Source organism: Trichomycterus rosablanca, chromosome 19, assembly GCF_030014385.1.
Source record: "Trichomycterus rosablanca isolate fTriRos1 chromosome 19, fTriRos1.hap1, whole genome shotgun sequence".
Lineage (NCBI taxonomy): Eukaryota > Metazoa > Chordata > Actinopteri > Siluriformes > Trichomycteridae > Trichomycterus > Trichomycterus rosablanca.
The window spans coordinates 26,392,678-26,419,315 of NC_086006.1; the positions used below are offsets into that span (position 1 = coordinate 26,392,678).

At 41.9% G+C, this 26,638-nt stretch overlaps 1 protein-coding gene across 4 annotated transcripts; it reads left to right on the forward strand.

Moving 5' to 3' along the window:
• The first annotated feature begins 826 nt into the window (after positions 1 to 826).
• dnai3 (dynein axonemal intermediate chain 3) lies at positions 827 to 24,756 on the forward strand. Of its 4 annotated transcripts, none has more exons than XM_063015952.1 (24): positions 827 to 896; positions 1,701 to 1,745; positions 1,841 to 1,894; positions 4,603 to 4,787; positions 5,024 to 5,128; positions 5,616 to 5,762; positions 5,837 to 6,036; positions 7,109 to 7,225; positions 8,314 to 8,504; positions 8,591 to 8,715; positions 10,162 to 10,251; positions 10,767 to 10,859; positions 12,312 to 12,431; positions 13,849 to 13,922; positions 14,884 to 15,037; positions 15,216 to 15,288; positions 16,597 to 16,718; positions 16,925 to 16,988; positions 18,728 to 18,858; positions 19,487 to 19,691; positions 20,459 to 20,550; positions 20,654 to 20,776; positions 22,331 to 22,455; positions 24,616 to 24,756. In XM_063015952.1, exons 2-23 carry the CDS (start codon positions 1,703 to 1,705, stop codon positions 22,439 to 22,441), a joined length of 2,619 nt encoding a protein of 872 aa, XP_062872022.1. In that variant the 5' UTR covers positions 827 to 896; positions 1,701 to 1,702; the 3' UTR covers positions 22,442 to 22,455; positions 24,616 to 24,756. The 4 variants fall into 4 exon arrangements, with proteins under 4 accessions (XP_062872022.1, XP_062872023.1, XP_062872024.1 ...); XM_063015953.1 differs by lacking the exon at positions 24,616 to 24,756 and adding an exon at positions 23,136 to 23,502; XM_063015954.1 differs by lacking the exon at positions 24,616 to 24,756 and adding an exon at positions 22,845 to 23,129.
• The last annotated feature ends 1,882 nt before the right edge of the window (positions 24,757 to 26,638 follow it).

Below are 26,638 nucleotides of genomic sequence, written 5' to 3' on the forward strand. Positions count from 1 at the left end.
TTATTAACTTTAAGCAAACAGACTGAGAATAAAATCCACCTCGTTACCTGAGTTTTGACCTGAGCAGGATTTAGTAACAACCTGCATCTCACAACCAGTAACCCAGTCCAGCTCCTCCATCCCAGGAGGGGAAAAACAAGGACTTAATCCTTTATTGCACTGAGAGCAGTGCCAAGGGAAGCAAATAATAAAATACTACCACTATTAATAAATCAGGAGTATTGGTGCACACCTAAAAAAATGAGGCTCACCTGGAGATCATTGATTGGTAACTGAAGCTCTGTCCTTGACAGCAAATTAAAAGACAAACAAGTGGAAAACTTCCAAAAAGAAATAGATAACGCTAGATTAAAGTAAAACTCTTAATCTTAAGAATTAAATACTAATAAAATCAGGGAGTGAATAAAGACGCACACTGCAATCGACTCCACGACAGGTGACAGCAATAAGAAATAGGAGTGTGAGTCGATTCCAAAAAAGAGTCGATTCACTGATTTGTGTATTACAAATTAAGAGTCGACACCACAGCTTTAGAGTCGATTCCGAGTTGTTAAAATGTCTCGGTTCATGTTTCTTTCACACAAAGACCCGAACAATGACTCCTTCTATTTCGTTAAGATTATCCCTATGATAATCATGACCAAGGTGTTTTTAACACTCTGATTAATAAAAATGCATCATGGTTTGTTGTACTTTGTTTGAGAAGAATCGACACATAAAATCGACTCCGCTGTTCCGTGGAACGTTATATGAACTCGATTGCTGGCAGGCGGAGGAGGCGTGGTTATTCTCTTACCCCGCCCATGCGCCTCGTAACCACTAGCAACAGTGTTGTTGCACCGGTCATGTTAGCACCGTGTGGTTATCGAGATTAAAATAGTATCGAACAATAAGAGGTAAACAGTCATTTTAACTAATTCTTTATTTTATTAATAATAAATTCACACTTAATAATACTTTTTAGAACTTCTAAAGCAAATGTTAATAATTTTATCGGGTCTAATTTGGGGTTTTGGTGTACTTTTTAGCCGCTTCCTCAGATACAGTGGTGGATGGGGTTCAATTATTCAACACTTTTAGTTTTTATTATTTATTAAAATTCCAAATCAAATTTTCACCTCAAATATACACACATAATTTCTTTTTCACTTTGTTTTTATAAATATGAAATATTAAATTCTTTAAATTTGCCCAAAGATGGGAGTAGGTGAAGATGAAGTGATTAGTAAAATGAATTAATATAATTAACGAATAATGAAATATAGAAATGAATCAAAGATATACATAATAGTAACAATTAGTATATATTTTTAAATAATAATAATATTTATGAAGTGCATTCTGGGCGTATTTAATAGTAACTAATAATTCACATCTGGATTAAAATAAACCTTATATACTTGTTTACTAACTATTACCATTCAGTCTGTTACTGTTAGAACTTAAATACTTAATGTTTCTCTTTATTTATTGACTTAATAAAAAGTAAAAAAGTAAATAACGCTGTAAATAGATGTTTAGTTTGTGTGTGTAATTCCTCTGACCGTTAGGTGGCGCCACACGCACATGAAAGTGAACTACAGAGCTGCTAAACGTGATGTCCCATAATAACTGAATCTACTGTACATCAACTCTTAGCTTTGTTAATTGTCATTTAAAAATGATGTTTGTTTGAAGTAATGTCATTACTCTGTTTGCAGAAATGAGTCCCAAGACACCCAGGAGTGCTGGGAGTAAAGAGAAAGGTACGAGTGTTTATAACGTGATTGGTTTGTTTGGGCAGAGCTGTATGTATATAATGTAATGTACAGCAACATATTGTGCTTTTTTTCTTTCTCAGGTAAGAAGAAAGATGTCTCATCATCTGAAGAAAGTTCTACAGCTACAGGAGCAGGTAAATAAATGAGCTTTTTAAATTTAAAAACACACGCTGGAACCAGAGCTGGGATCTCAAATACATCGTATCGAATCTCAGCTCGGCCTGCCGGCTAAGGATGAGCGGCCACATGAACAACGATCGGCCTGTTGTTCAGATATGGGCGGGACTAAGCCGGATGGGGTCTCTCTCTCATGACTGGTGCAATTACGACCTCTGCTGGCTGATTGATGGTGCCTGCACAGAGAGGAGAAAAGAGTGCTGTCAGGGTGTGTCTCTCCGTACACAACGCTGAGCTGCACCGCACTCGTCAAAGTGTAGGTGATAAGATGCATACGGCTGCTGCCCACGTGTCGGAGGGGGCGTGGGTTAGCTTCGTACCCCTCAATCAGAGCGGGGATCGGCATTGGTGGAGAGGAAGCATGACGCAATCGGGCATTTGGATGAGCTAAAAGGGAGAAAAAGGGGAGAAAATGCATAAAGAAAATAAATAAAAAAATATATATATATTTATTAAATTTTTTCTGAAACTTCGGTTCCTCCAGTCTCTAAAACATGCAGACCATAGATTGACTTTTCTAAACTGTCTCTAATGTTATTAAGTGAGACAATGGCTTTGTGTTAGTGCAGCACTCTATTATACTAGCCCACCGACCACTGAGATCGGGGTTCATATTTCAGTGGTGCTATCAGCCTGCCGGGCGTCCTCATAAACACGATTGGCTCTGTCTGGGATGGGAGAGTTATCCTTGTCAGTGTTGCGGCAAGTCCGGTTCCACTTGGAAGCCATGCAGAGCTTCCACTCCCATCCTCAGACATAGCCAAATTATGTCTGTTGATGCCCTGCCGGCCGATAGCACCACTGAGATTCGAACCCAGATCCTAGGGTGGTGGGCCACCTGCCAAAAATTTGCCAGTGTGTAAAAACATTTGCGAGTGCGCTGCTACCATGTTTGTCTGAAATCCACCAGTAGTAGGACTGCAGAGGATGAAGCAAAATGATCGTATGAAACACTTTGACCTTATTATATGAAATAATATCAGCTTTATCACGGTCTGATTAGTTTTGACGTGTGTTTTGGGTTACTGTCCTGTTGCATCCAAGATCTAACCTCCCTCACAGGGAGTTGGAAGTGTTGGAACAGTCGCACAGCAGGATGCGTGGCTGCTGGCTGCTGTACAGCTTCAGGGCTTTGGAGATCTGGGTTAGAACCTTTCTTCAGATCACTGGTTTCCAGGACTTTGCATGTTCTCCCTGTGTCCGTGTGTGTACTCTAGTTTCCTCTCACCTCCCAGAACATGCCAGTAGGTGTACATACTGTATATACCAGTAGATTGTGATGCCCGGAGACTGAGTCCAGTCCAGTTTTAGACCCACACAGCTCTGATTATGATGTAGTGCTTACTGCAGATGAATTAAAGTCTGAGAATGCAAGGATTGTAAGAATGATTTTTACAGGAATGTAGCTCATGTTGAGCTCACGCTGAACATCTCTCTCTCTCGCTAGCGGTGCTGGAGATTTTCCAGCCTCTCATAAGCAGACCTATTAAACTAATCCCCGTTCTCTGACTGCAGACACAAACACGCCCTTACAGGAAGTCGTTTGTAAGCGTACGTCCGTGTGCTATTATTTTGATCTTCCTTCTGCTTCTCATCAGTACTGTAGCGTGCGGGCGTTTGAAGAGGCCAACAGCAGCCTGTACACTGTCATTATGCTAAGCCACATTTATAGCATGTGTTCAGTCTCACCCCGAGCCTGTGTTTACACCCGATAGGGCCCAGAGACACCACTCACAATCTTCTGCTGAGATGCTTTCTGCTTTTGCAAATACACAGTTGAAGATGTTAAATTCATTTCAGTAACTCGTCTTGTTCTGCACACTGGATGACAGGAACACGATTCTTTGTCCTAACAGTGTTCACAGTCTTGGCTTTTCAGCGCAGTTCACATATTCAATAAAGTTAAGGTCTGTGGAAAGTTGTCCAGGACTGTGGAAAGTTAAGTCCAAAAAAGTTTAATTTTAAAACAGTTTGATGTGTAGTTTAGGTTGTTTGCCTGTTGTGACACCCAGTTATGATTTAAGAATACATAACATTTCAGCTATAACAACAGTCACTCATGTGAGATGCTTTTCACAAGGCATCTGTGGGTATTTGTGCCCATTGTACCCATGGCTAGGCACTGATGGCTAGGCACTGACGGCTGGGCACTGATGTTGGTCAAGAAAGCCCCAGTTGATGTTCTGGTTCATTCCAGAGCTGTTCAGTGAGGCTGAGGTCAGCCGAGCTTTTCTTTGTGTCTTTATAGAGCTTGCTTTATGCACAGGGGCACAATCACGCTTGAATAGGACAGGGCCTTCCCTAAACTGTTGATGCAAAGCTGGAAGCATATAATTTCCCTTAAATAATTGATTTATTACACTTGTTAGCAAGTGTATACATTTACATTTTTAGCATTTAGCAGACGCTTTTATCCAAAGCCTCTTACATTATACAGTCTAAGCAATTCAGGGTTAAGGGCCTTGCTCAAGGGCCCAACAGTGGCAATCTGGCAGTGGTGGGGTTTAAACCAGCAACCTTCTGCTTACTAGTCCAGTACCTTAACCACTAGGCTACAACTGCCCCAAGTGTTGTGGTTGAAACACATGAATTAAAAAATTAGAAGGATTGTCCCAATACTTTTGTCCATATAGTGTATCTGATCCAGCGTTCTGTCCTTCCTCAGGTCACCCCGACTCCATCTTTCCTCTGGTGCTCACCTCAGCCACGCAGGAGCTCTTCAGCTGCAGAGCCGACGAGGACGTAACGGCCGAGAATCCTCACAAACTGCTGAAGAAAAGCCAGATCATCCAGGATATGAAAACCAGAGCGGCCGTGTCCGACTTCAGCCCCATCAAACAGGCTGTGCTGGTGAGAACGTTCGCTCCTCATTTATTTACTCCATCATTTACATCCTGAGGTTCTCGCTTCGTGCAGGAGGGCCTTTATTTACGATGGGCTCAAGTGCTGATGAGTTTGTGTGTGTACGTGAAAATGAACCGGTGATTTATAACAAGACCTTCACGGTTCCTGAGGAAATACTGAGAGAAGCGTTAAGTAACGTCACTTTATGAAGCAGCAGTTGTTTGAGAAGTGTGTTTTTGCAGGATTATCCAGAAGATGAAATGCTCTTGGTGTTTGATCGGGATTTCACTTACGGCCAGAGCTTCTACCTGGTGCTCAGAGTAGAGGCTAAAGAGAACATTCTGAAGGTGAGAGGACGTTTATCTGTGGTGTTACTGTATATTTTTTCAAATGTAGTCATTTAATATGATTTTGAGCTACAATGGGAGCCAAATGGGGGTCCAAGAGCGCTAATGAAAAGGCTTTTTTGCATTTCTGGAATCAGTGTACTCATAGTGCCGTTCCCAAGCCTGAATAAATAGAAGGGTTGCATCAGAAAGTTACATACCAGCTAGTACTGTTGACCATCATTCAACATAAAGGTGAGGAGGTTGTAGAGCTCCTACTTTCAGGTTGAGGTGGTGGCATAGAAATACAGAAAGCAAAGCATCCTGATGCTGGAATATTGATGAAGAAATTTGCTGCCTGCCAGAAGCTTCACATGCATTCCAGGGTACGGCTCTCATCAGCCAGCGTTGGTGTCCTACCTACAGTGAAAGTCGCAAGTGCGATGGGGACTTGATTAAAACATTTTTAATTTTAAATAATTCAATGAGGTCCATTTTTGGTCTTCAGCCCCCAGTGGTGGTGGAAGAAGAACCGAACAAAGTTGAGGAGGTTGAAGAGGTGATGGAGCAGAAGAGCCCTGAACCCCAGAGCTGGATTTCACTGGGCAGTGAGAGAGAGATCGATGAGGAACTGGTGACAGATACCAGAGCAAAGGTAAGAGAAACTAAATACACACTACACACACCGTACAGAAACACTTCACTTCTCTTCTTCTGGTTTATCTTCAGCTTCACTACAAGATCTCTCGTGTACGGCGGGAGTTTGGTGCTCCGGTGAGTTTTTCTGACTCCAACGCTGAGGAGATAAAGGGCAACTACACCGAGTGCACTTCCTACCCCGACAAGAACTTCAGCATTAGGAGACTGGAACAACACTGCGGCATTCAGGCCATCAACAATAGCAAAAACTCCTTCACACAGACCACATGGTACATTTATACTCTTCTTTAATGTACAACCTTGTCCAAAAAGTCCCGATATATATATATTATCTTTTCGTCACGGCATCTGTTGGTGGGTGGGATATGTTAGGCAGCAAGTGAAAATTTTTTCCTCAAAGTTGATGTGTTAGAAACAGGGAAAAATGAGCAAGCGTAAGGATTTGAGGGCCGAATTGTGATGGCTAGACGACTGGGTCAGAGCATCTCCAAAACTGCAGCTCTTGTGGGGTGTGTCCCGGTCGGCAGTGGTCAGTATCTATCAAAAGTGGTCCAAGGAAGGAACAGTGGTAAACCGGCGACAGGGTCGTGGGCGGCCAAGGCTCACTGATGCACGTGGGGAGCGAAGGCTGGCCCGTGTGATCCGATCCAACAGATGAGCTACTGTAGCTCAAATTGCTAAAGAAGTGAATGCTGGTTCTGATAGAAAGGGGTCAGAATACTCACAGAGTGCATCACAGTCGCAGGGCTGTTTTGGCAGGTAAAGGGGGACCAACACAGTAATGTAACCAACAAAGTAATTATGTGGTCATAATGTTATGCCTGAGTGAAGTTTTTCACGTCCACAAATGTATATGTTCAGAAAAGAAGGTCTTGGTGTTGCTCTAATCAATATCAACTGGTGGACAAAAAAGTAAGGGACTGGCTTAATTTAACCAATCAGCAACAGGTATTGGGGGAATATTGAGTCTTTCTAAAAAATCACAGATGTTCCCTTTAAATTCCACATCCATGAGAATGACCTCAAATAACTTTAAATCCAGACATCAAGAGATGAAACATCTGCTTTAAGGCACCTAAACACATTATACGTTCAACAGCAACCCCTCCCCAAAAATCCCCGAGCAAAAAAACCATAATGATTATGATTTTTAAAGGTTTTCGAAAACTCTTTAACATGCCCAAACACTGCGACGACTATCTCTGCACGCTGACATGCCTCATGGGTAAAAATATCACCACCGTGTTTCTAGAAACACTGAATTCCAGCTGTGCTGAGGGTGTGGAAGGGAAAAGTAGAAACATGTAAACATAGATGAATGAATGAATCTGTGTTTGGCAGGAAATACCCGAGGAACATGTACACCCAGTACGAAGCTCGAGAGCTTAATGAGGAGGAGAGGGAGAACATCCTGCAGTCGGAGGACCTGAAGAATTTTCTCAACTCCGCCATAACCAGGTGAGATTCCTAGAATACTGCTACAATGGAATGTTACTGGAAAGTGGTGCGTCAATTACATTATATGATCTCCAAAGCCCAGTTCTAGCTGATTTAGCTAAGAAATCTTTGTTAAAGGTGGAATTTTACAAAGATGGGAGTATAAAGGGTGATTATTTTCTTTCCTTCTTATCACATTTACCAAGTTTCTATGTGAGTCTTTGTCAGTGCGACCCTTCTTTGAAGACTCCCTTTTACTTATAATCCAGTCTCTGAGCTATTTCATTAAGGGTTTTTCCCACCACAAGTTCAAGAAGTTACAATGGTTTGCTCAGTTTGTACTATTCTTACGGCACTTTGTTCATTTGTTAATGTTTTTAGTGACTTATCCCGACCGTGAAAGATAATTAATCCTTTGAAAATTGGGCTTGGGTCTTGCTTTGTCTTTCTAAACAATACAACAAGCATGTGTCTTCATGGGTCCTGGATCTGGGTATGTTTTTCAGAACCCCACTGTACCTAAATATAGGTCATGGTCTGTCTTTGCAAGACCTTGACTCGTAGAAATGGATCTTGATTCTAGGTCCATTTTTCAGAACTCTCTCCTTTACCTGTGTTTAGTTCTGCCATACAGAACCCAAAATATGGGTCTTTGTGGCCATTCAGAAAGACCTCAGAAAGATCTCAGTGGTATCTCAGCAGTTAAGGTACTGGACCAGCAGTCAGAAGGTTACCAGTTCAAGCCCCATCACCAGCAAGTTGCCACTATTGTTAGGGGTGTTGGTCCATATTGTAGAGCCTCACCCAACATTAGGATGGGTTTTATAGGTCTTGGCTCTTGGTCTATCTTTCAGAACCTTACCCAACATTAGGGTGGGTCTTCAAAAGTTTCAAGTTTGGTTCATCTGTTAGAGCCAACTTGGATTGCTGATGTTCTTCTCTCAGTGCTTGTCTCAGTGCTTTTTTGCTTTCCAGATGTAGAATTTGGTAGTACTCTGTGGAATCAGAGATGTTTCTCATTTGGATGTGGAATTCCATCTTCTCTATACTGGGTTACACTTGTGCAGTTTCATAAAAAGGTGAAAGCAATCCAGTCCACATGTGTGCAGGTTCGAAGTTGCTATTCAGCAGAATGAAATGATGGACGTGTTCGTGGACGACTGGGGGACTCTGGAAGAAGTAGAGAACGCGTATGAAGGGAAGCCAGAGACGCACCTGAAGGTGCACCAGTCCTTCACTGCCCTGAACTACAGCAAAGACAAAGCCATCAGCTACATCAGCTGGCATCCCACCATCAGCGGTATTACACACACACACACACACACACACACACACACACCCTAGCTTAACCAGCCTACACAGTGTTTATCTTTGTGTGTGTATCAGGTGTGATAGCTGTGGCCACTACAGAGCAGTTCTCATTTGAGGAGAGGATCAAGAACTCAACCAAACTGCTGCTGAACCCACCGCTTCTTCTCCTCTGGAGCGTCTCCAACCCAATCAACCCACAGGTACGCATACGCCGTCCCTCCATTGCTACTCTTGTATTCATTCATCCGTCCATTCATTTATCTGTTTACTCATGTTTCAGTCCATCTCTCCCTCCCACCGTCCATCCATTAATTCAGCCACACATCTCTCCATTTCTCTGTTTATTTTTACTATACACTGTTAAGCCACAGATACCTCAAGCTTTATCCATCCTTTTATTCATCCCACCATCTATCAATACAACCATCTATTTATTCATCTATTACGTCCCTACCTAATTTACGGCCGTGGAAATCGTGTCACGGACCGTGAAATGAGCCGTTTCCCGTGTAATATGCAGTTTGCCGTAAAATTCACAATTCAAGGCTTGTGTTTTGTGATTGAACATTTTTCATTTGTGTAGTGTATGAAATATGAGGCGGTCCTAGCAATCATACACCAATTAAGTTAGTGTAAGAAACCTTTCTGTGCTGTAGTGTGCTGACAATGTTTGATGTACGTGTTTACGTATTGAGAGCATTTTGTTCCTTTGGTGACGCCATGGTCAAAACACGGGCGAGAATTTTCGTCTTTCAACTGTTAAGGCAGCTGTGCTGTGTATTGTAGCTTCTATTCATTCTATCATTCAATTTCTGAGTTTAATTTAATGACTGCCGTGAAATGTGGCACCTTTCTGTAAAAATCTGTGATTTCTGAAAAATGAGGTCCATGAAGTTAAGCACATTTTCCAGGCCCTGGGTATCAATGATTTATTCACATATCCATTCAACTCGCTCTACTGCTTCCTATTAACATATAGGTAACTTCCCTGAATCCATCCATCCATTCATCCATCAATCAATCTATCCATAACACATCCATCCATCCATTTCATCTAATCTTCTTAATTAATGATTTTCTCTGATGAACCCAAATAAACCCAAATGTTTCTCCGTCTCATCTTTCCTTTTATCTCCCTCTATAATATCCAGACTTTTATCTCTTATTTTATTAACCCTCTCTTTCTGACCCTCTGAAGCACTTCTATCCTCATCCGCACTAAATCATTCTATCCTTTTTATCTCCTCACCAGCCTGCATGTACCCACACATCATTTCTCAGTCCATCCACCACCATCCAACCACGTTCTCTCTCTTTTTTCACAAGCTCTCACTACTGAAAGACTGTGTTAAATCAACAGTGACGTGTTTATTCTTTAACCTTTGCATAGCTGAAGCTAAATCCAGTGGAGCCGACGCTGTTAGCACCGGTTTGATCTTTCACGGCTAATGAACTTTAGCCGAGGATTAAAGCCCGCTGCTGGCCTTCAGATGCTCGAATAGGGTCTCATTGTTTCAGCGGATTATTTTGGCACCAGACAGGGATAAAAGTTTGGTCTGCAAAAAAAGCTGAAACTCAATAGCTGAGAGTCCGGCAGATGAAAGACTGAGCGGCTTTGAAATCAAACTCCTCTTTTTTTTCTGCAGTTGCTGCTGGAATGTCCGGACGATGTCTTATGCTTCGAGTTCTGTCCCTCCGACCCAAATATTATCGTAGGAGGCTGCATGAACGGCCAGGTGCGCTCTGTTTTTCCTAACCTCGCATAACCTCTGTAGTGTGTTCCTTCCATTTCAGCCTTTTTTTATTATGATCTTTTCTGTGAGCACAAACTGACCAGTCCATGAAAAGTCCACGGGTGTCTATTATTTTGACGACTCACCCTGACTAGGTGAATAGGTCCTTAAAATATGTTTTTACTAGCCATAAAGCAAGTTTAGTTATCTAGCGGTAAATCTGGCGCGTCTTAACTCAACAGATCAAAACTGTAATTCAGCTTTGTTTTGTTGTTGACATCCTAATAACAGCTGATGCGCTCATGTTCTGAGTATTGTTGTGCACACTAGGCTGTTTGTGTTCAGTTTAATCTGTTAGTTATAATATTTTACACTTGATAATTTCCTGAATTAATTATTTTTATTTCTCTTTATTGATTAGAGGATGTTTCATGTCTGCTGTTTGAAACACTTAAAAAGCCAATAGCATCACAGTGACTAACATACCTGTCTGTGTGTGTGTGTGTGTGTGTGTGTAGGTGGTATTATGGGATATCTCAGGTCATGTGGAGAAGCTGCAGGATACTCGCAGTGGAGTAGGAACAAAAAACATCTCAAACGCCAACATGTTGGTGGGTACAGTGGCCCCGCACGCACTACATGTACAAATATATTTATACAGCATTGCGGTCCAGTAATTCCAGTGAAACCTGACACACAGCAACCCTGACCAGGATAAATATGATTATTATAATTTATAAATATTTCAGCAAATATAACAAAAATAATAATATCAATGTAGATACAAGGGGTTTGCGGGTAGTGTTTATTTTATTACCTTTTTTCATTTTCATTAACGCTTTATCCTGGTCAGGGCTGCAGCAATTCCAGTTCCACCAGGAATAACTGGGCGCAAGGCAAGAACACCCAACCCATCAAACATAGCCAGTCATGTCTGTGCAGACGCGCAGTCAGCCGATAGTACCACTAAGATAGAATAAATAGAATAGAACGCCTTTATTTGTCATTTATACATACGTATACACATGTACAGTACAACATATCCGCATATCCCAGCTTGTTTAGAAGCTGAGGTCAGACCGCAGGGTCAGCCATTGTACGGCACCCCTGGAGCCGAGAGGGTTTAAGGGCCTTGCTCAAGGGCCCAACAGTGGCTGCATGGCAAAGCTGCGCCACCCAAGTGTTTTGTATAGACATAATAACAGTTAATAATTCATTAATATTTATTTAATTGGGAATAAGTTCACTGTTCAGCAGGTGTGTGATTGCAGAATAAACTGGGATCAGTAGCTGATGGGAGGAGTGTGTGGCTGTACTTCACTTTACTGCTTCCTAATTCAATTATTGGTGTGTGTGTGTGTGTGTGTGTGTGTGTGTGCGCATTTCAGCATGCGATAGCACACAGCTGACATCTGCCCACAGCTCCACCCACTGTTTATTCAGAATCACCCCCTAGACACACACACACACACACACACACACACACACACACAAAATGCTGTCAAACACAGCTGTTATTCAAGATGACTCTAAACCAGAATCTTGTCTTTGTGTGTGTGTGTGTGTGTGTGTGTTTAACAAACTGCTGTTATTACACATTATCTGCACCTTTCTTACCACAACACCACCACTTTTACAAACGTCCGTGTCTGAGGGAGGGAAGGTCACAGAGGGTTTCTCTTCATTACTGCTGCTACAGCGACTCCTGTTGTTGTGCCAGGTTGAGATGCCAGCACGAGTTGTGGAGGAACACATAGGTCATAGTTTGAAAGCACCCATGCCGGAGGAAGCGGGTGCTAGTCTGCCACGCTCCTTGGCCCCACTAGTAGTGCATGCACCTAAAACAGACAGCAATGAGACGCATTCGACATCCCTCCATCAGGCATGGTCAACTGGGTCTGTTTGGATGCCCGGCCTGGTTGATAGGAGTCAAATGTGAGGGCTTGAGATGTGTGGGCTAGTGTGTTAGACCGCCATCCAATAAAAACATTGGATTATTCTAATGCTATGCTAGTATGTCTAAATAACATCATAATTGTACTTGTGCATATTTCTGTTGGCAGTCCTTTGATGAAAAGCAGGAAAGCGACACCCCTGTCGTACGTTACAGTGCCGTGTCAGCGATCGAGGGCGGGCACAGAGCGCCCGTCACCGACATTCAGTGGCTACCAGCCGACTTCGAGGTGAGTGATGTTACGCAATATCTCTCTGGGGTCCGAAACGTTTTGTTCACCTCCACCACACACAAACAGGTCTGTGTAGATGCCTGGACAGCTGAGATTCGAACCTTGTGCCTCACAGCAAGAAGGTCCTGGGTTTGATTCCCAGGAGGAGCGGTCCTAGTCCTTTCTGTGTGAAGTCTGCATGTTCTCCCTGTGTCTGTGTGGGTTTCCTCCAGGAGCTCCGGTTTCCTCCCACAGTACAAAAATGTGCAAGTGAAGTTCCTGTTGGTCCTTCACTGTGACTGACAGATACTGAGACGTTTGTTTTTTACTCCTCTTCCTCTAGGGACATTTTACCCTCTGTTTAAGTGAATAAATGTCAATCATTCATTCAAAATCAATTACTGAATCAGTGTTTGAGTCATTACAAATCCCAGCTCTCTGCTTCAGGGGCCTCCATGATACTGTTGGCTAAACTGTAATATGTTAAAAACCTTTTAATGTCGACCCCTGAACTCTCCCCCTCGATTCACGCTTTTAACAAAATCATTTCAGTTCCCTCGGGTGAAACAGAGACGGAGATTCAGTCCAGCCTTCCTGATTAAATCTGTAATCTCATATTGAAATAATTTCTGAGATAACACAGGCCCGTACGCTGAGGGGGGTTTTAGCCCGAGAGGCTCCACTGCTGGGGTGTTGAAGTGGAAAAGAACTTGCTTTGTGCACCGAGGCTCAGTCATGCTGAAAAAAAGGAAAGGGCCTTCCCTAAACTGTTGCTGCAAACTTGGAAGCATATAATTTCCTTCATATATTTGATTTATTATCTGTTAGCAATCGTTGTGGCTGGATTGTTGTGGTTAGGTTGAAAGGTCACACACTTTCTCTTAAAGTCATAATTTGTTTCGCAAGTCACCCTGGTTTCATTTACCTCTATTCTGAGACAAGTGTTCTTACTAGGTGCTGATCTATCAGAATCAGATTTCAGAATCAGAATCAGAATCAGATTTACTGGTATGTGGATACACACAATGAATTTGTTTCCAGCTGATGGTATCTCTCTAGTATAAATCCAGTATACAAGCAAAGTACAAGCTGAAGTGAATGCACAAGAACATTAAACATTAAATACAAAAATATACAAACTATAAGACTATATACAGACGATATATAGAAAATGTATGGACGTGTGCATGTATGTATGTACAGTATTCAGTGACCAATGTATGTATGGACATATATATACTGTACATATATCTAGACGATACAGTGTAATTAACCTGTAGTCTATGGCTTTGTAGTAAAAAGACAAAAAAATGGTGACGTGTCCGCGGTGTCGTCTGCTTTTGCCCAATGAATTTGACCCACCGTGACCCTGACCAGAATAAAGCACTGATAAAACAGACAATGAATAAATAAATAATATGCTTGTTTATTTCAGGTGTCGAGAATGGGGATCCCGATGGAAAATAAAAACGAAATCTCGGTTCAGGTCGTGTCCTGCGCTCCTGACGGGTACTGTTATCCTCACATCGTTCTCATTTCAATATTCAGCAAACCACAAACGGTCTCAGCTTTGGTATCTGAAGTTTTCCTTTCTAGTTTGGCACTGCAGCTACAAGGCTTTAGTGCCAAACTAAGTTCAGTAAAGTTCAACACACACACATAAAAAGAAAAACATCATCACTGCTTTCTTAAGAATGGTGTTATTTTTTCAATTTTGGTCTAATTTGAAGAACAAAAGCTGAGGTAGACGTGATGTAGTGCACGTTTTTGTTTACTTAAGCTTCTGTTTTTAAGATACCCATGAATACAGCTTTGTGATTCAATTTCAAAGAATAATTTAAACAAAGTTATTCATGTTAAGAATTAGTCATGTGAAAAGAGTTATTTATGTCATGTGCTGTGCTGTTCTTAAGTTTGGATTTCTACACAATTGCAAAATAACACACTGATGTAAATTTGGTTTGAGTCATTTTAAAGAACGTGGGTTTTTCAAGACAGCCCACATCCTGACGCCCCATGCTGCTACACTTGTTTGGTTCCTGTATTTTAAAAAGCTAATTGTTTTTAATTTATTTTATTTTCTCTGACTGTTAAACCTGTAAGGATTTTTAGTGCAGGAATCCATCTCGTATTTTTTCTAATGTTAACTCCATCGAGTGTTTCGTGTCCCCTTTAAGGGCCTTCCCTAAACTGATACCACAAAGTTGAAGGCAATTAATTTATTTCATATAACTGATTTTGTTCACCTGTTAGCAGTTGGTGTGGCTGAAACACCTGGATGTTATAATAGGAGGGGTGTCCACATACACTTTCCTCATTCTCAATAGGACTGATTGATTTTTCCATGATGTGATGTTAGATTTGTTTGAGGTGGTTAGTGAAAACTAAAACAGTAATGTGTGTGTGTGTGTGTGTGTGTGTGTGTGTGTGTCTGTCTGTCTGTCTGTCTGTGTGTGTGTGTGTGTTTTAGCTGTGTGATGTTTTGGGATCTGCGAGCTCCTCATCTAGCCACTCAGTCTCTCACCCACAAGAAACCCAAATCTGAGGAGAAAGTTCTGGAAAACCCTCAAAGAGTTCCTGACACTTTCAAACACCTCAACCTCACCTGGAAACCTCTGGTCAAGGTACACACACACACACACACACACACACAAACACTCATTCTGATTAATCATGTCTCAAACGGGGGATTCATGGTTTTAACAAATGAAAATATGGACAATGGTTTTTCTGTCTTTCTGTCTCTCTCTCTCTCTCTCTCTCTCTCTCTCTCTCTCTCTCTCTCTCTCTCTCTCTCTGTAGGTGACTCTGCCTAAATTGGAGATGAGTGGTGAATACAGTCCTGTAAAGTTCAGTCTGTGCAACACTTCTACAGGTAAATCAAACACGATAAAGGATAATGAAGTGGTAAATAAAACATGAAAATGATGAATGAGAGTCGCCTTGATGGCACAGCAGTAAAACACGTTCGCCCACCAGCGCTGAGATCTCGAGCACTAGTTCAAATCTCAGCTCTGCCGGCCGGTCACCTACACAGACACACTATTGGCTGCGTGTCTTTAGAGGGAAGGACAATGGCTGAATCAGGGTTCCTCATCAATGTTCCTCAGGGTTCCTCATCTGCACAATAGGAGGCTGATCATGGATGGCAGTGCGTGGCTCTCTGCAGGCGCTATTGTGCTCTGTGAGACCACGGCCCTATCAGGTAAAGAGAAGCGATAGGTGGCTGTGTGCTTGTTAGAGGGGGCGAGTTGGAGTCTCTGCCCTCCTCCAGCTCTTACTGGACACAACTACGTTGGGTGAAAAAGGGTGGAAATAAATAAATAGAATATTTTGAATGAATAAAGGAATATAATATATAAGTTTGCATTTCCTGATAATGATGATGTTGAACTTGTTTAAGAATGATAAACACCTTTTAAAAATGTCTTGAATTTTACACCACAAGTCTAGTCACACTCACGTACTAGAACTGGGAATTTTATAATGACCTGAATCGCTGAAAACCTCTAGAGGTCCAATAATGCCCACATGCGCATACCAGACTGCACCACGATCATTTAGTGCATTCGACTGGAACGTGGCGTCTGCTAGAAAATGACCCCGTCATCATATAATAAATCCACCGACCTGCATTATCACCGTACGCTCAGAGGGCCTGCGGCGTGTTTTAAAAACGATCGGTTGAATCTTACATTTATAGAGGCCACATACACTATATGGCCAAAAGTACGTGGACACATTTACATTCATGCCATTTAGCTGAGACTTTTATTCAAAGCGATTTACAATTATGATTGAATACAGTTAGAGAACCAGCAGCTTCCTCTGCCTATTTCAGTGTGAGATGAAGCTAATTTACCAATATCAACCATTTTCGTCATTGAATTTAACTTACTTTAATCAGGTGTCCAAACTTGAACTGGTAATGCATGTATACAGTGGTGGCCAAAGGTCGGAACCCACTAGTGAAACTGATTCTATTTTGTCTTGAGTTTAATACAGTGTTTTTCATTCCAAATCATATAATTAGCACAACGAGTACTGAGCAAATCCACCAGCTGGAAGTCCTCGTCATCGTGAGCTTTTTACAAAGGAACTGATGTGGTTACTGTCACTGTCTCTTTGTAAAAGAATCTGAAATACATGTGTTTTTTTAAAAATCTTTTCTTTAAATCTCTAGCTAAGGCGGCGTCTGCAGTGGACAGGTCAGAGGTTCCTAATTATTCAGTTCTCCGTCAGCCTTCCGCCAAGCACCAGCGCCAACTCGACAACATCAGCACCAAATTCTACGCCGGAACCGAGGTGAGCTAAGCAGGACGAGAGAATGCAGTACAGATCTGATGAGCAACGATGGCTCAGAAACTAGAGTACCTGGACTTAAGAAAAGGCCATGCTGTCCCTGTCGGGTCCTTACACCAGGCCCTACACTCTCAGTTGCTTGAATGCATACACATGTAAATCCAGAGCAGTGCATGGTTAATCACGAGCTGTTCATCATTCTCCGTTAGGATGGAGATATTGTGTACGCTGACTGGAAACAGGAGAAGGACAACGAGTCAGGACGGCTTTACAGTAAGAACACACACACACTCTCCCTAATCTGGTCATATCCAATTTCTCCCAGTTGCAACCTACTCCCTCCAACATTCACGCAGGGTCTACACAGACTTGATTTGTTGGCTGTGTCTGAGGGGGGTGGCTGACTCCCTGCGATGGATTGGCGCCCTGTCCATGGTATTGCCTTGCGTCCAGTGTTTTCCTGGTCTCGCTGCGACCATGACCAGGATAAAAAGGTGGATGTTAATCAAATTAAAGATAATGATTATGATATGTAGGACAGAGGGTGACCATTGCTTATATTTACCCCAGCGTTACACTGGATATGAACTTAATATGCTCTCTGTTAGATGATTTAGATGAATCAGTGTTGGCCCGACAGGCCTTGTGTTGTTGTTTTTTGTGCACTGAACTGCATGAACAGAAGATGAACCCTAAAAACGAAAGTTGGCACATATTAATATTGTTTTTAGTAATGATCCAGCTTTAGCGCACGTAAGGTGAGAATCTTCAGATTTGTGGTTTGTTATTAGCATGTCGATAGGATGATGTTATCATTAGAATGAGTGTCAGGAGGTGAATGACTAACACGCTGTGGGAAATAAAACAATACAGACATTGTCTGATCTCTGCTGCAGTCAGACCCATTAAAATCAGAAGCATTTGTGGTTTCACCTAACCATTAGTAAACATCTCTGGGAAGAGGAACGTGCCAGAACCGACAGCCAGTTTGACAGGGAGCTCTATTCCAGAGCAATTTACTGTAATTACAGGAACCAGACGCACGCTCACGCTATAATACATCGGCGTACTGCTGAGTACCTCTAAAACCCCCTCCGAACAATTCAACACTGAATCTGTTGGGCTCTATTCAGTTTAACATTGCAGCCTAGCGGTTAACGTACTGGACTAGTAATCAGAATGCCACTGTTCAAGCCCCACCACTGCCAGGTTGTTGCTGTGTGGCCCTTGAGCAAGACCCTTAACCCTAAAGGCGTTAAGGCTATGCATAAAGGCGTCTGCTAAATGCCGAAAATGAATGAATGAATGTTTGGGATCACAGCGGGTGAGAATTTGCACACTGGCAAACAGTGTCGGCCCTTGACGTACAGCTCTGACTCAGCTATAACCGGCTCTAAGGCTGCCTGATGATCTAAGACCCTGGAACTTTATGCAGGCTGTGATTACTGGGCCCGTGTTGGTTTAACATGCTTTTGCTAACACCTGCACAGCACACAGGCAGTCCACAATGAGCTAATCCCACTACAGGCCCAATGTGGGTCAACACTGTCCACATCTAGCCTGTGTTCAGCCAATCGGAAAATGTTGACTGGTTGGTTAATATGCATAACATGGTTGTACAGTATAATATAGAACTATTCGTGGTGCTTAGCACTGCCAGAGATGCTATTGGGTGTCAACTTATAGACATGACTGGTTATGTCTGGGGATTGGGAAGGGGGGTGGCATTGCTTCCAGTGATTGCAATAAAAATGTGTTTATGTCCTTGAAGGGATCAATAAAGTCTTATCTTAAGATCCCATTGCAACCCTGACCAGGTTCTATTATTATTACTGTTACTACTACTACTACTAAGAAATAAGGGCATCATGTACAGGATGTTCAATATCAGAGATACCAGGCGCAATTTAAAAATGACTTTTTATTTCTGTTTGTCTCGTCCTCAGTTTTCACGTATTTAGGTTTGAATTTTCAATTTTACTGTAATAAAATAATTTTTTTCCTTATTTCAGGTCCTAAGCCTACTCACTGTTTCCGGGTCCATGATAGTCTAGTGAACACAGTTCTCCGTTCTCCCTTCTATAAAGACGTCATCTTGACGGTGGGTGGTTGGAACTTCGCCATCTGGAAGGAGGGCGTTATGGTGAGTGAGCTTTGATCATTTCATGTGGCCGAATTACCAGAGTTCAACCACATCTGTGGCTTTTCGGGCACAAACATCAATTTTAATTGCAGTCCTCATATTTACAGTAAAGTTCTAAAACCGCCCGTGTTTTTGGGTTAATGGAACCATGTTGTTCAAGACCACAAACGCCTGGCTGGTTTGAGCTAGTGCTGAACTTTTTTATTCACTTTTTCCAGTATTTATCATCATCACTGGACCTCTTTTTTTTTGTTTTTAAGCCAACATTATAACAAGCAGAGATTTTTTTTACATGCAATTAAATTCCTGGTTGCATCTAAGGCCACATTCTGTGTGCCACATAGTGTGTAATCATACTTTTGGAAGTGCACTAAGTAGGCATGCTATACAGGACGCTGAGATGTGATTTAAAATGCAGCTTGTTTTAATCACTGCTTTAGGAGACAGAGATGAGCTGGTAAAATAAGAACTGAGTTTGAGTCTCACCCTTGTAAGACTTTGCTCCTACTCGCCTTTAAGCCGCAGTAAAGTCTGATTTTATGAGTTTAGTCTGCAATTTGTACACATTTAATTCACAGAGTTCGTTCTATCCATCTAACGTGATCTTTTATGCTCTGTAATGTTGCAGAACGGTCCGATTCTTCTCTCGCCCTGCTCTCAGAGAAAGTATACAGTAGGGTTCTGGTCTCTAACCCGACCTGGAGTGTTCTTCATCGGGAAAGAGGATGGAAACCTGGAGGTGTGGGACCTGCTGGAGAAAACCCACGAGGCATTGCAAAGCCAGAACATCTCTTCCGCTAAGATCAGCTGCATCAGACCGTGGATCATTTCCTGTGAGTGCTAGCCCACCACCACTGAGATTTTGAGCCCTCGAGGTTGAATCTCGTAACCAAGTATTAGGTTACATGTTTCTTACGTTTTGCCTTTATAGTCATCAGCAGGCTTAAGTTTTCCACATAAAGGGTTGAGGTCAGAATTTTGGGAAGCCTGTTCCAAAAGCTTAATTTTAGTCTATTTTATTTATTGCATTTTTATTTGTGTTATTTCGATTGAACACTCAGTTGCATCCAAGATTGCATTAAGAATTTTGAATCTATTCTGTCCACTGACATCAACTTAACCCTGGACCATAATACCACCGCAATAATAACAGTAGGTACAGTATTGTTGGGTTTAACTCACTTATTCTCTTCCAAACATTATGCTGGCCCTTGTAGCCAAAGAATTCAAAATAACATAAATATAGCAAGGGTGCCTGTATGGACAATGATCGGCTGGTCCGAGGGTGGGAATGTCGGAGGAGATTCCTCACAACTGCTGCTGGCTGATTAATAGCGGCTGCACCGAGACGGGGCATAATTATCGGTGCTTGGCTCTCCGTGCGCGATACAGATCTTCATATGAGCCCACCTTGGCAGGTAAAAAAAAAGCAGTTCCCTACTGCCTATGTGTCAGAGTGGGCGTGTCTTAGTCACGGCTCTCCTGGGTCAGGAGTGGAGGTCAGCAGCACTAGAGGAAGCTAAAATGTGATTGTGATTGAATTTTATGTAAACTTTGGACTTTAGCTGTACAGTAACTCAGTCTGATGGGGTTTGTGCAGCTAAGCAGCAGCTTCTGGCGGTGTCTGATCATCTAGGCACCCTGCACGTCCTGGAGGTTCCCTGGACTCTCCGCCACCCGTCTCCTAACGAGGTAAGCTAAATAAAAAAACACTTATTATTAACTCAGTCACCTCGGGTCCCGTATTTACATCAGTACTGAACCAGTAAGTTCAACCAGGTTTGTTTTCCTGCAGGAAATAATTATGAGCAGGTATTTTGAGAAGGAGGTGGCGTGTCTGATGTACTATGAGAAGAGAAAGGAGATACGAGCAAGAGAGAAGAAGGAGATGGATGCAGAGGAGCAGAGACGGAAGGTGGTAAGGAAACCTGGACAGATGATGTCATACCAAGTAATTTCATGTCAGTCTGTGTCGCTTTGAAGGCTTTTAAAATCTTCTATAACTGATGGTTTCACCAAAAAGTAAATACATATAGTATTTTCATAAATGGCCAGTATATAGTAACAGGTGGGTCTCACCTCGCTACAGAGGTGCCATGTGAAACCCTGTACCTGCAAGAAATTCGAAGATGAACCCAGTGTACAGGATTCATAACCAAGGCAGAACATCGCCGTGGTCAGGAGCAACAAAGAAAAGAAATACTAAAATAATAGAAACTAAAAGCAAAAGGAAACCGAATCAAAATCTTCAGCCTGAAGCGGAGAGCGTGGACAGGATAGGGATAGAATCAGAACAAAAAACTGGCAGCCACAAATGTGCCAGCTACTCAGTCCACCGGTGTGTAACATCCAAAGTTCTCTAAAACAGAATGAAGAGAGTGAACTCAGTAGGAGACAGTGGCTACAAAATGAGACATAGATGTGGATCTCTCAGTGAGTTAAAGGTGCCAATCACTCACTCACTTTCTTCTAGGGTCGCGGGGGTATAGGGGTGCAAGGCACACAGTAACACCCTGGACGGGGTGCCAGTCCATCGCAGGGCAGACACACATACACCCATTCACCTATAGGGCAATTCAGTGTCTCCAATTAACCTGACTGCATGTTTTTGGACTGTGGGAGGAAACCGGAGCTCCCGGAGGAAACCCACACAGACACGGGGAGAACATGCAAACTCCACACAGAAAGGACCCGGACTGCTCCGTCTGGGGATCGAACCCAGGACCTTCTTGCTGTGAGGCGACAGTGCTACCCACCGAGCATCAATCAGTTATTCTACAATATTTGTATCCCAAACCAAACTGTCCTCTTGTGATAGAACAAAACACACAGCAGTTTAAAAACATGCTGTTCGTCTCACAACATGAAACTCTCACACAGCTTCATTACACCTTCAGACCCAGTGTGGGTGCAAAATCAGAGCTTAAATCAAATCAAAAGGAAACACACACAAATAAATGAGATATTCCAGGTTTTTAGGTTCTTATGTGAGCGAGTGAATTAATGAGTTAATGAGTGACTGACTGGGTGAAGGAGTCAGTGTGTGTGTGTGTGTGTGTGATTGAGTGAATAAGTGAATGAGAGTCAATAAGAAAGTGTATAAATAAATGAGTGGGTAAGTGTCAGTTTGTGTGTGTGTGTGTGAGAGATAAGTGAATGAGAGTCAATGAAAGAGCGAATGAATGAGTGAATAAGTGAGTTAATGATTAAGTGTGTCAGTTTGTGTGTGTGTGAGAGAGATAATTAAGTAAATGAGAGTCAGTGAGAGATCGAATGAATGAGTGAATGAGTTAATGATTAAGTGTGTGTGTCACTTTGTGTGTGTGTGTGTGTGTGTGTGTGTGTGTGTGTGAGATAAGTAAGTGAATAAGAGTAAATAAGAGAGTGAATGAGTGACCGTGTGTGTGTTACTGAGTAAATAAGTGAGTGTGTGAGAGAGTAGTGATGATGATGATGGTTGTATTTTTGCTAGGAGACTGCGGTGGTGATGAAGCAGGAGGAGGACGTGGAGTTGAAGGCACAGAAGGAATATGAGGAGTTTATTCAGATGGAGAACCTGGTTCTGAAGAACTTGGGCTTCTGAATCACAGAAAACAGGTGAAGATGAGGAAGGATGAAGAAGCGAGAACATTTTCTTTAAGCTTGTTTAACGATAAAGTGACCTTAATATTTAGATCTTTCCAGTTTAGAAGGTTTGATTGTGGAGACAATTATTAATGTACATTTATGTTTATTACTAATGCAAACAACCACCTTCAGAAACCTCAGAACCTTTAGAACCTTGATTGAGTTTATATGAAGCCTCTTCTGATCCTTTATTCTTTATTTGTCTTTATTGACTTCATTTACTTCTTGTTGTTTGTATTTTTATGTGTTTATATGTATGCTTGCTTATTTATTATTACTAGCATTAATTCTATATTCTTAATTCTTAACTGATTTGTGTTTATATTGTAATATGTATTTATTTTTTATCTCTTTAATAGTTGCTGAAGGTTTGGATGATTTAAGATTGAAATGCTACTAAAGTTTATTTAACATTTATGGCATTAAGCAGATGTTTTTATCCAGAGTGACTTAATTCAAGCAATTGAGGAGGCGATATTAAGGGCCTTGTTTAGGGGCCCAACAGTGCCGACTTGGCAGTGGTGGGGCTTGAACCAGAAACCTTCTGATTACTAGTCCACTACCTGAACCTCGGTTCATGAGTTACACTCTTCTTCTTCTTCTTCTTCTTCTTCTTGTTCCTCAGCCTTTGTCCCGTTTTTCGATTACAGGGTCGGCATTTCCGGCTTCTTCCTGTGAGGGGTCGCCGGCGGGATTTGGCACAGTTTTTACGCCGGATGCCCTTCCTGGGTTCATGAGTTACACTAATGTAGTTTTGTGGTCATGTGTGGATTTTAAAGACTGTGTGTGTGTGTGTGTGTGTGTGTGTGTAATATAAACAGTGGAAGTGCAGCAGAATCACTGATCTGGAAATACAAACCAAACCCATCAGAGCCTGCCAGTGTTTTTCTAACCACGCTTTATTCCTGTTATTTTGCCAAGAGTTCAATTTTCTTTTATTTACTCTTTATTTGATTTTATTTTACTACATTATTTCAAGACACTTTTGTATGTATAAAATATAAAACTTGTGTATATAAAACTTAATTAATTTATGTGTTATTTTGAAATGGCGCCAGGTGAAATACAGCATCTATGAGAGGTCAAAAGGGATTAGAACCCAATCACAGGATGGTTAACCAAGCCAGAACAATATAGTGGCTGGATAGCCAAGAAGATTAAAGAGAAGGGAAATCGTGGCTACACAATTAAACAACAAAAGCACATAACAAGAGCAGAACAATCAATCGAAGCCTGCAAAGTGGAGATCACATTGGGAAACAACAGGCAAGGGAAGAAAAACACACTATAGGATTAATCAGCGATCGCCGAGATTACCTGGAGAAGAAAATATAGAGGAGAGCGCTGGATAACAGTTACACCAGCTACTCCGTCCACCAGAGAGCCACAGCCCGAGCGCTCGGAAAAGAGCTCAGAGAGGCGAACTCAACACACCAGTAGCAGCCGATAGCACACAACCACAGCCACGCCATCACAACACTACATATATGTCCAGGATAGGTCTTTTATGACAGCCATGTAGGAAAGCCAGCAAAAATATGATAATAATGTCGGGTCACTGCAGGACGCTGCTCGGGTTGCCTGACAGCTACACAAAGAAATGCCAGTAAAAGCACAAAACCACACCACCAGCTGAGCTCCTGTAAACCAGATTTAAAAAAAACATCAGTAAAAAGGACCAGCAGGAGAAGCTCCTCGAGTCCGACCTTCAGCTCAGCATATCAGTGTAACGAGGAGATAAAGAGCAACAACAATTAGGAAACGAGGCAGGAAACAAAACACGACTACACAAGAACCCAGAACAGGGCCAAGATCAAAGGAAACCCATTAATCATGATTAATCAGACTGGCACCCCTAAACAGAAGCATTTGTGCCAACTGTATGAAGTTACCTGATCATAGTGCAACCTGGCGTATTAGAAGGGCTCCGAGAAGTTGATGTTTCTGACTAATAATAATAAATATTTTTAATTGTTAAGATCATTATTGATCATTGTTTTTATTAGCTAGTTTATGTTATTATGAGTTACATAATACCAACTGGTTCTGGTTCAGTGTACAAATAATCTCCACCACCCCACCTCGCTGCCTTCTGACTGGCACTGTGTGTGTGTGTGTGTGTGCGTGCAGTCTGTCAGCATTTCTATCTGATGGGTGCCAGCTTTCAGATGAGTTGCCAGACATCTCTCAGAGGAAGGGGAGAAACTTCAAACAGCCGCCAGCAAACCCCCCTTTCACCAAATCTGTAATAATACAAGATTAAACACTGTAAAGGGCGCCGCACCGAGGGAATGTCCGCTCACACACACACACACACACACACACACACACACACACACTTACAGTACAACTCTGCCAACCACACAGACTTTAAATATCTGCTCTACTTGCATAAATTCATTATTTACTGCCTCAAATTGCAAAAACAAACATGAATATTTTAAAATCAGACAGGAAAAAAATAATAGCATTTTTGTAATAAAACACTATAGATGTACGAGGGATCTTCAAAAAGTTTCTGCACTTTTTTAAACTCTATTTATTAAAAATTTATAAAACAGATGACGTCACTTTTCTACATTGTCACCTTCCGATGCATTTTTCCAGGGTTGTACCAACTTTTTAATGGCATCAGCAAAATATGATGCACCGCTGCTTTCACATCATCAACACATGAAAATCTTCTTCCCCTTAAAGCTTCTTTAAACATCCAAAAAGGTGGAAATCAGATGGCGCTAAATCTGGACTATAAGCGTCTCTCAGACACAACCGATTACTCCTCCTCCACCCGCCCTCACTGTTAATAACCAAAATATAAAAGTGCGGAAACTTTTTGAAGATCCCTTGTGTATATATACAGTATATATATATGATAGAATAGTGTAACAGGTTAGCGTAATAGACAGATCACTGCGCCACCCAAGTGTTAGTGCTTTTATTTGAATTAATTCAGTTCAGTAAATAAGACTAGCCCACTACCACTGAGATCCAAAGATCCTGGGTTCTAATCTTTACCAGACTAGTGATCAGTTATATTTAGTTGGTTTGTGATAAGTTGGCAGGTTGGTTTATTTTGCTACATCCCAAACCACATACTACAACACACACTGTGATATATACTGTTATAATAGCGTGCCAATATAGGTGCTGATAGTGGTCAGTCATAGGTAGCGGACCATATTGAGACACCACAGTACAGAAGCACTAATTTGAGACACAGCCCTTGTCTTTCTGTGATACGGGACATTCTGTCCTCACTCCCAAACGTTCTTTACTATTGTGTCTGTTCTGACGTTCCCATTCACACCCCTTTGTGCTCGTAGATAAATCTACAGGACGCCGGGTTTCAGGTGGGATTCCAGCAGACACAGAGCCAAAGCTTGTTGATGCATTCTGAATGGGAAAAGGGGCAAAAGTTCATGCCAGCAGACAGACTTGTATCAAGTATCAGGTCTGTCTGAGAAAACCCACGTCTGTCTGTCTGTGCCAGTTGTTATGGCTTCATCACCCCTCATTATGTAACAGTTATATAGGAATGTTTTTAACAAAGCCAGAGTTTCATTTTTCAGCACATTTGTACACTTAAAAAAACTGTATTTTATAATCCAGGACATAAATTACAGCTCTACTGCTCTCTAAGCTTTATTAAAACCCAAACATAGATGTTAATAAATAGGTGTTTACTTTCAATTCACAACTTTCATATGAAGACATTAACCACAGGTTGGGGGAGGAAGTGAATGATTCCTCTTATAGCAATAAAACCTTCAGCCCTAAAGCAAATAGGAAGTTGTAATTCTAGCATAATGATTATCTCTCAACATCACCCTCTAATCAAGAATAACTTTCAGCTGTAATTCATGATCTGTAATTCGACGGGGTTGGAGTTTCTGGGTCAAAGATAAAAATCACAGGTGTCCAACACGAGCGGAAGGACAGGGAGTGTCCCAAATTACTCATCTGTAATCTCAGGGGATTTCCAAAACGGTTTCTGCATCATTCAGAGCTCTTACCTTTACAAATGTGGACCTAGAGAACTAGGGTTTCTTGTGATGGATTTACACCCACTGGTCCAGTTGAAGGGTAATACTTTGGTTTCTTGGTACAGAGCAAGTGTACAACTTCGGCTTATTAATCCAGGGCAAGGGTACAA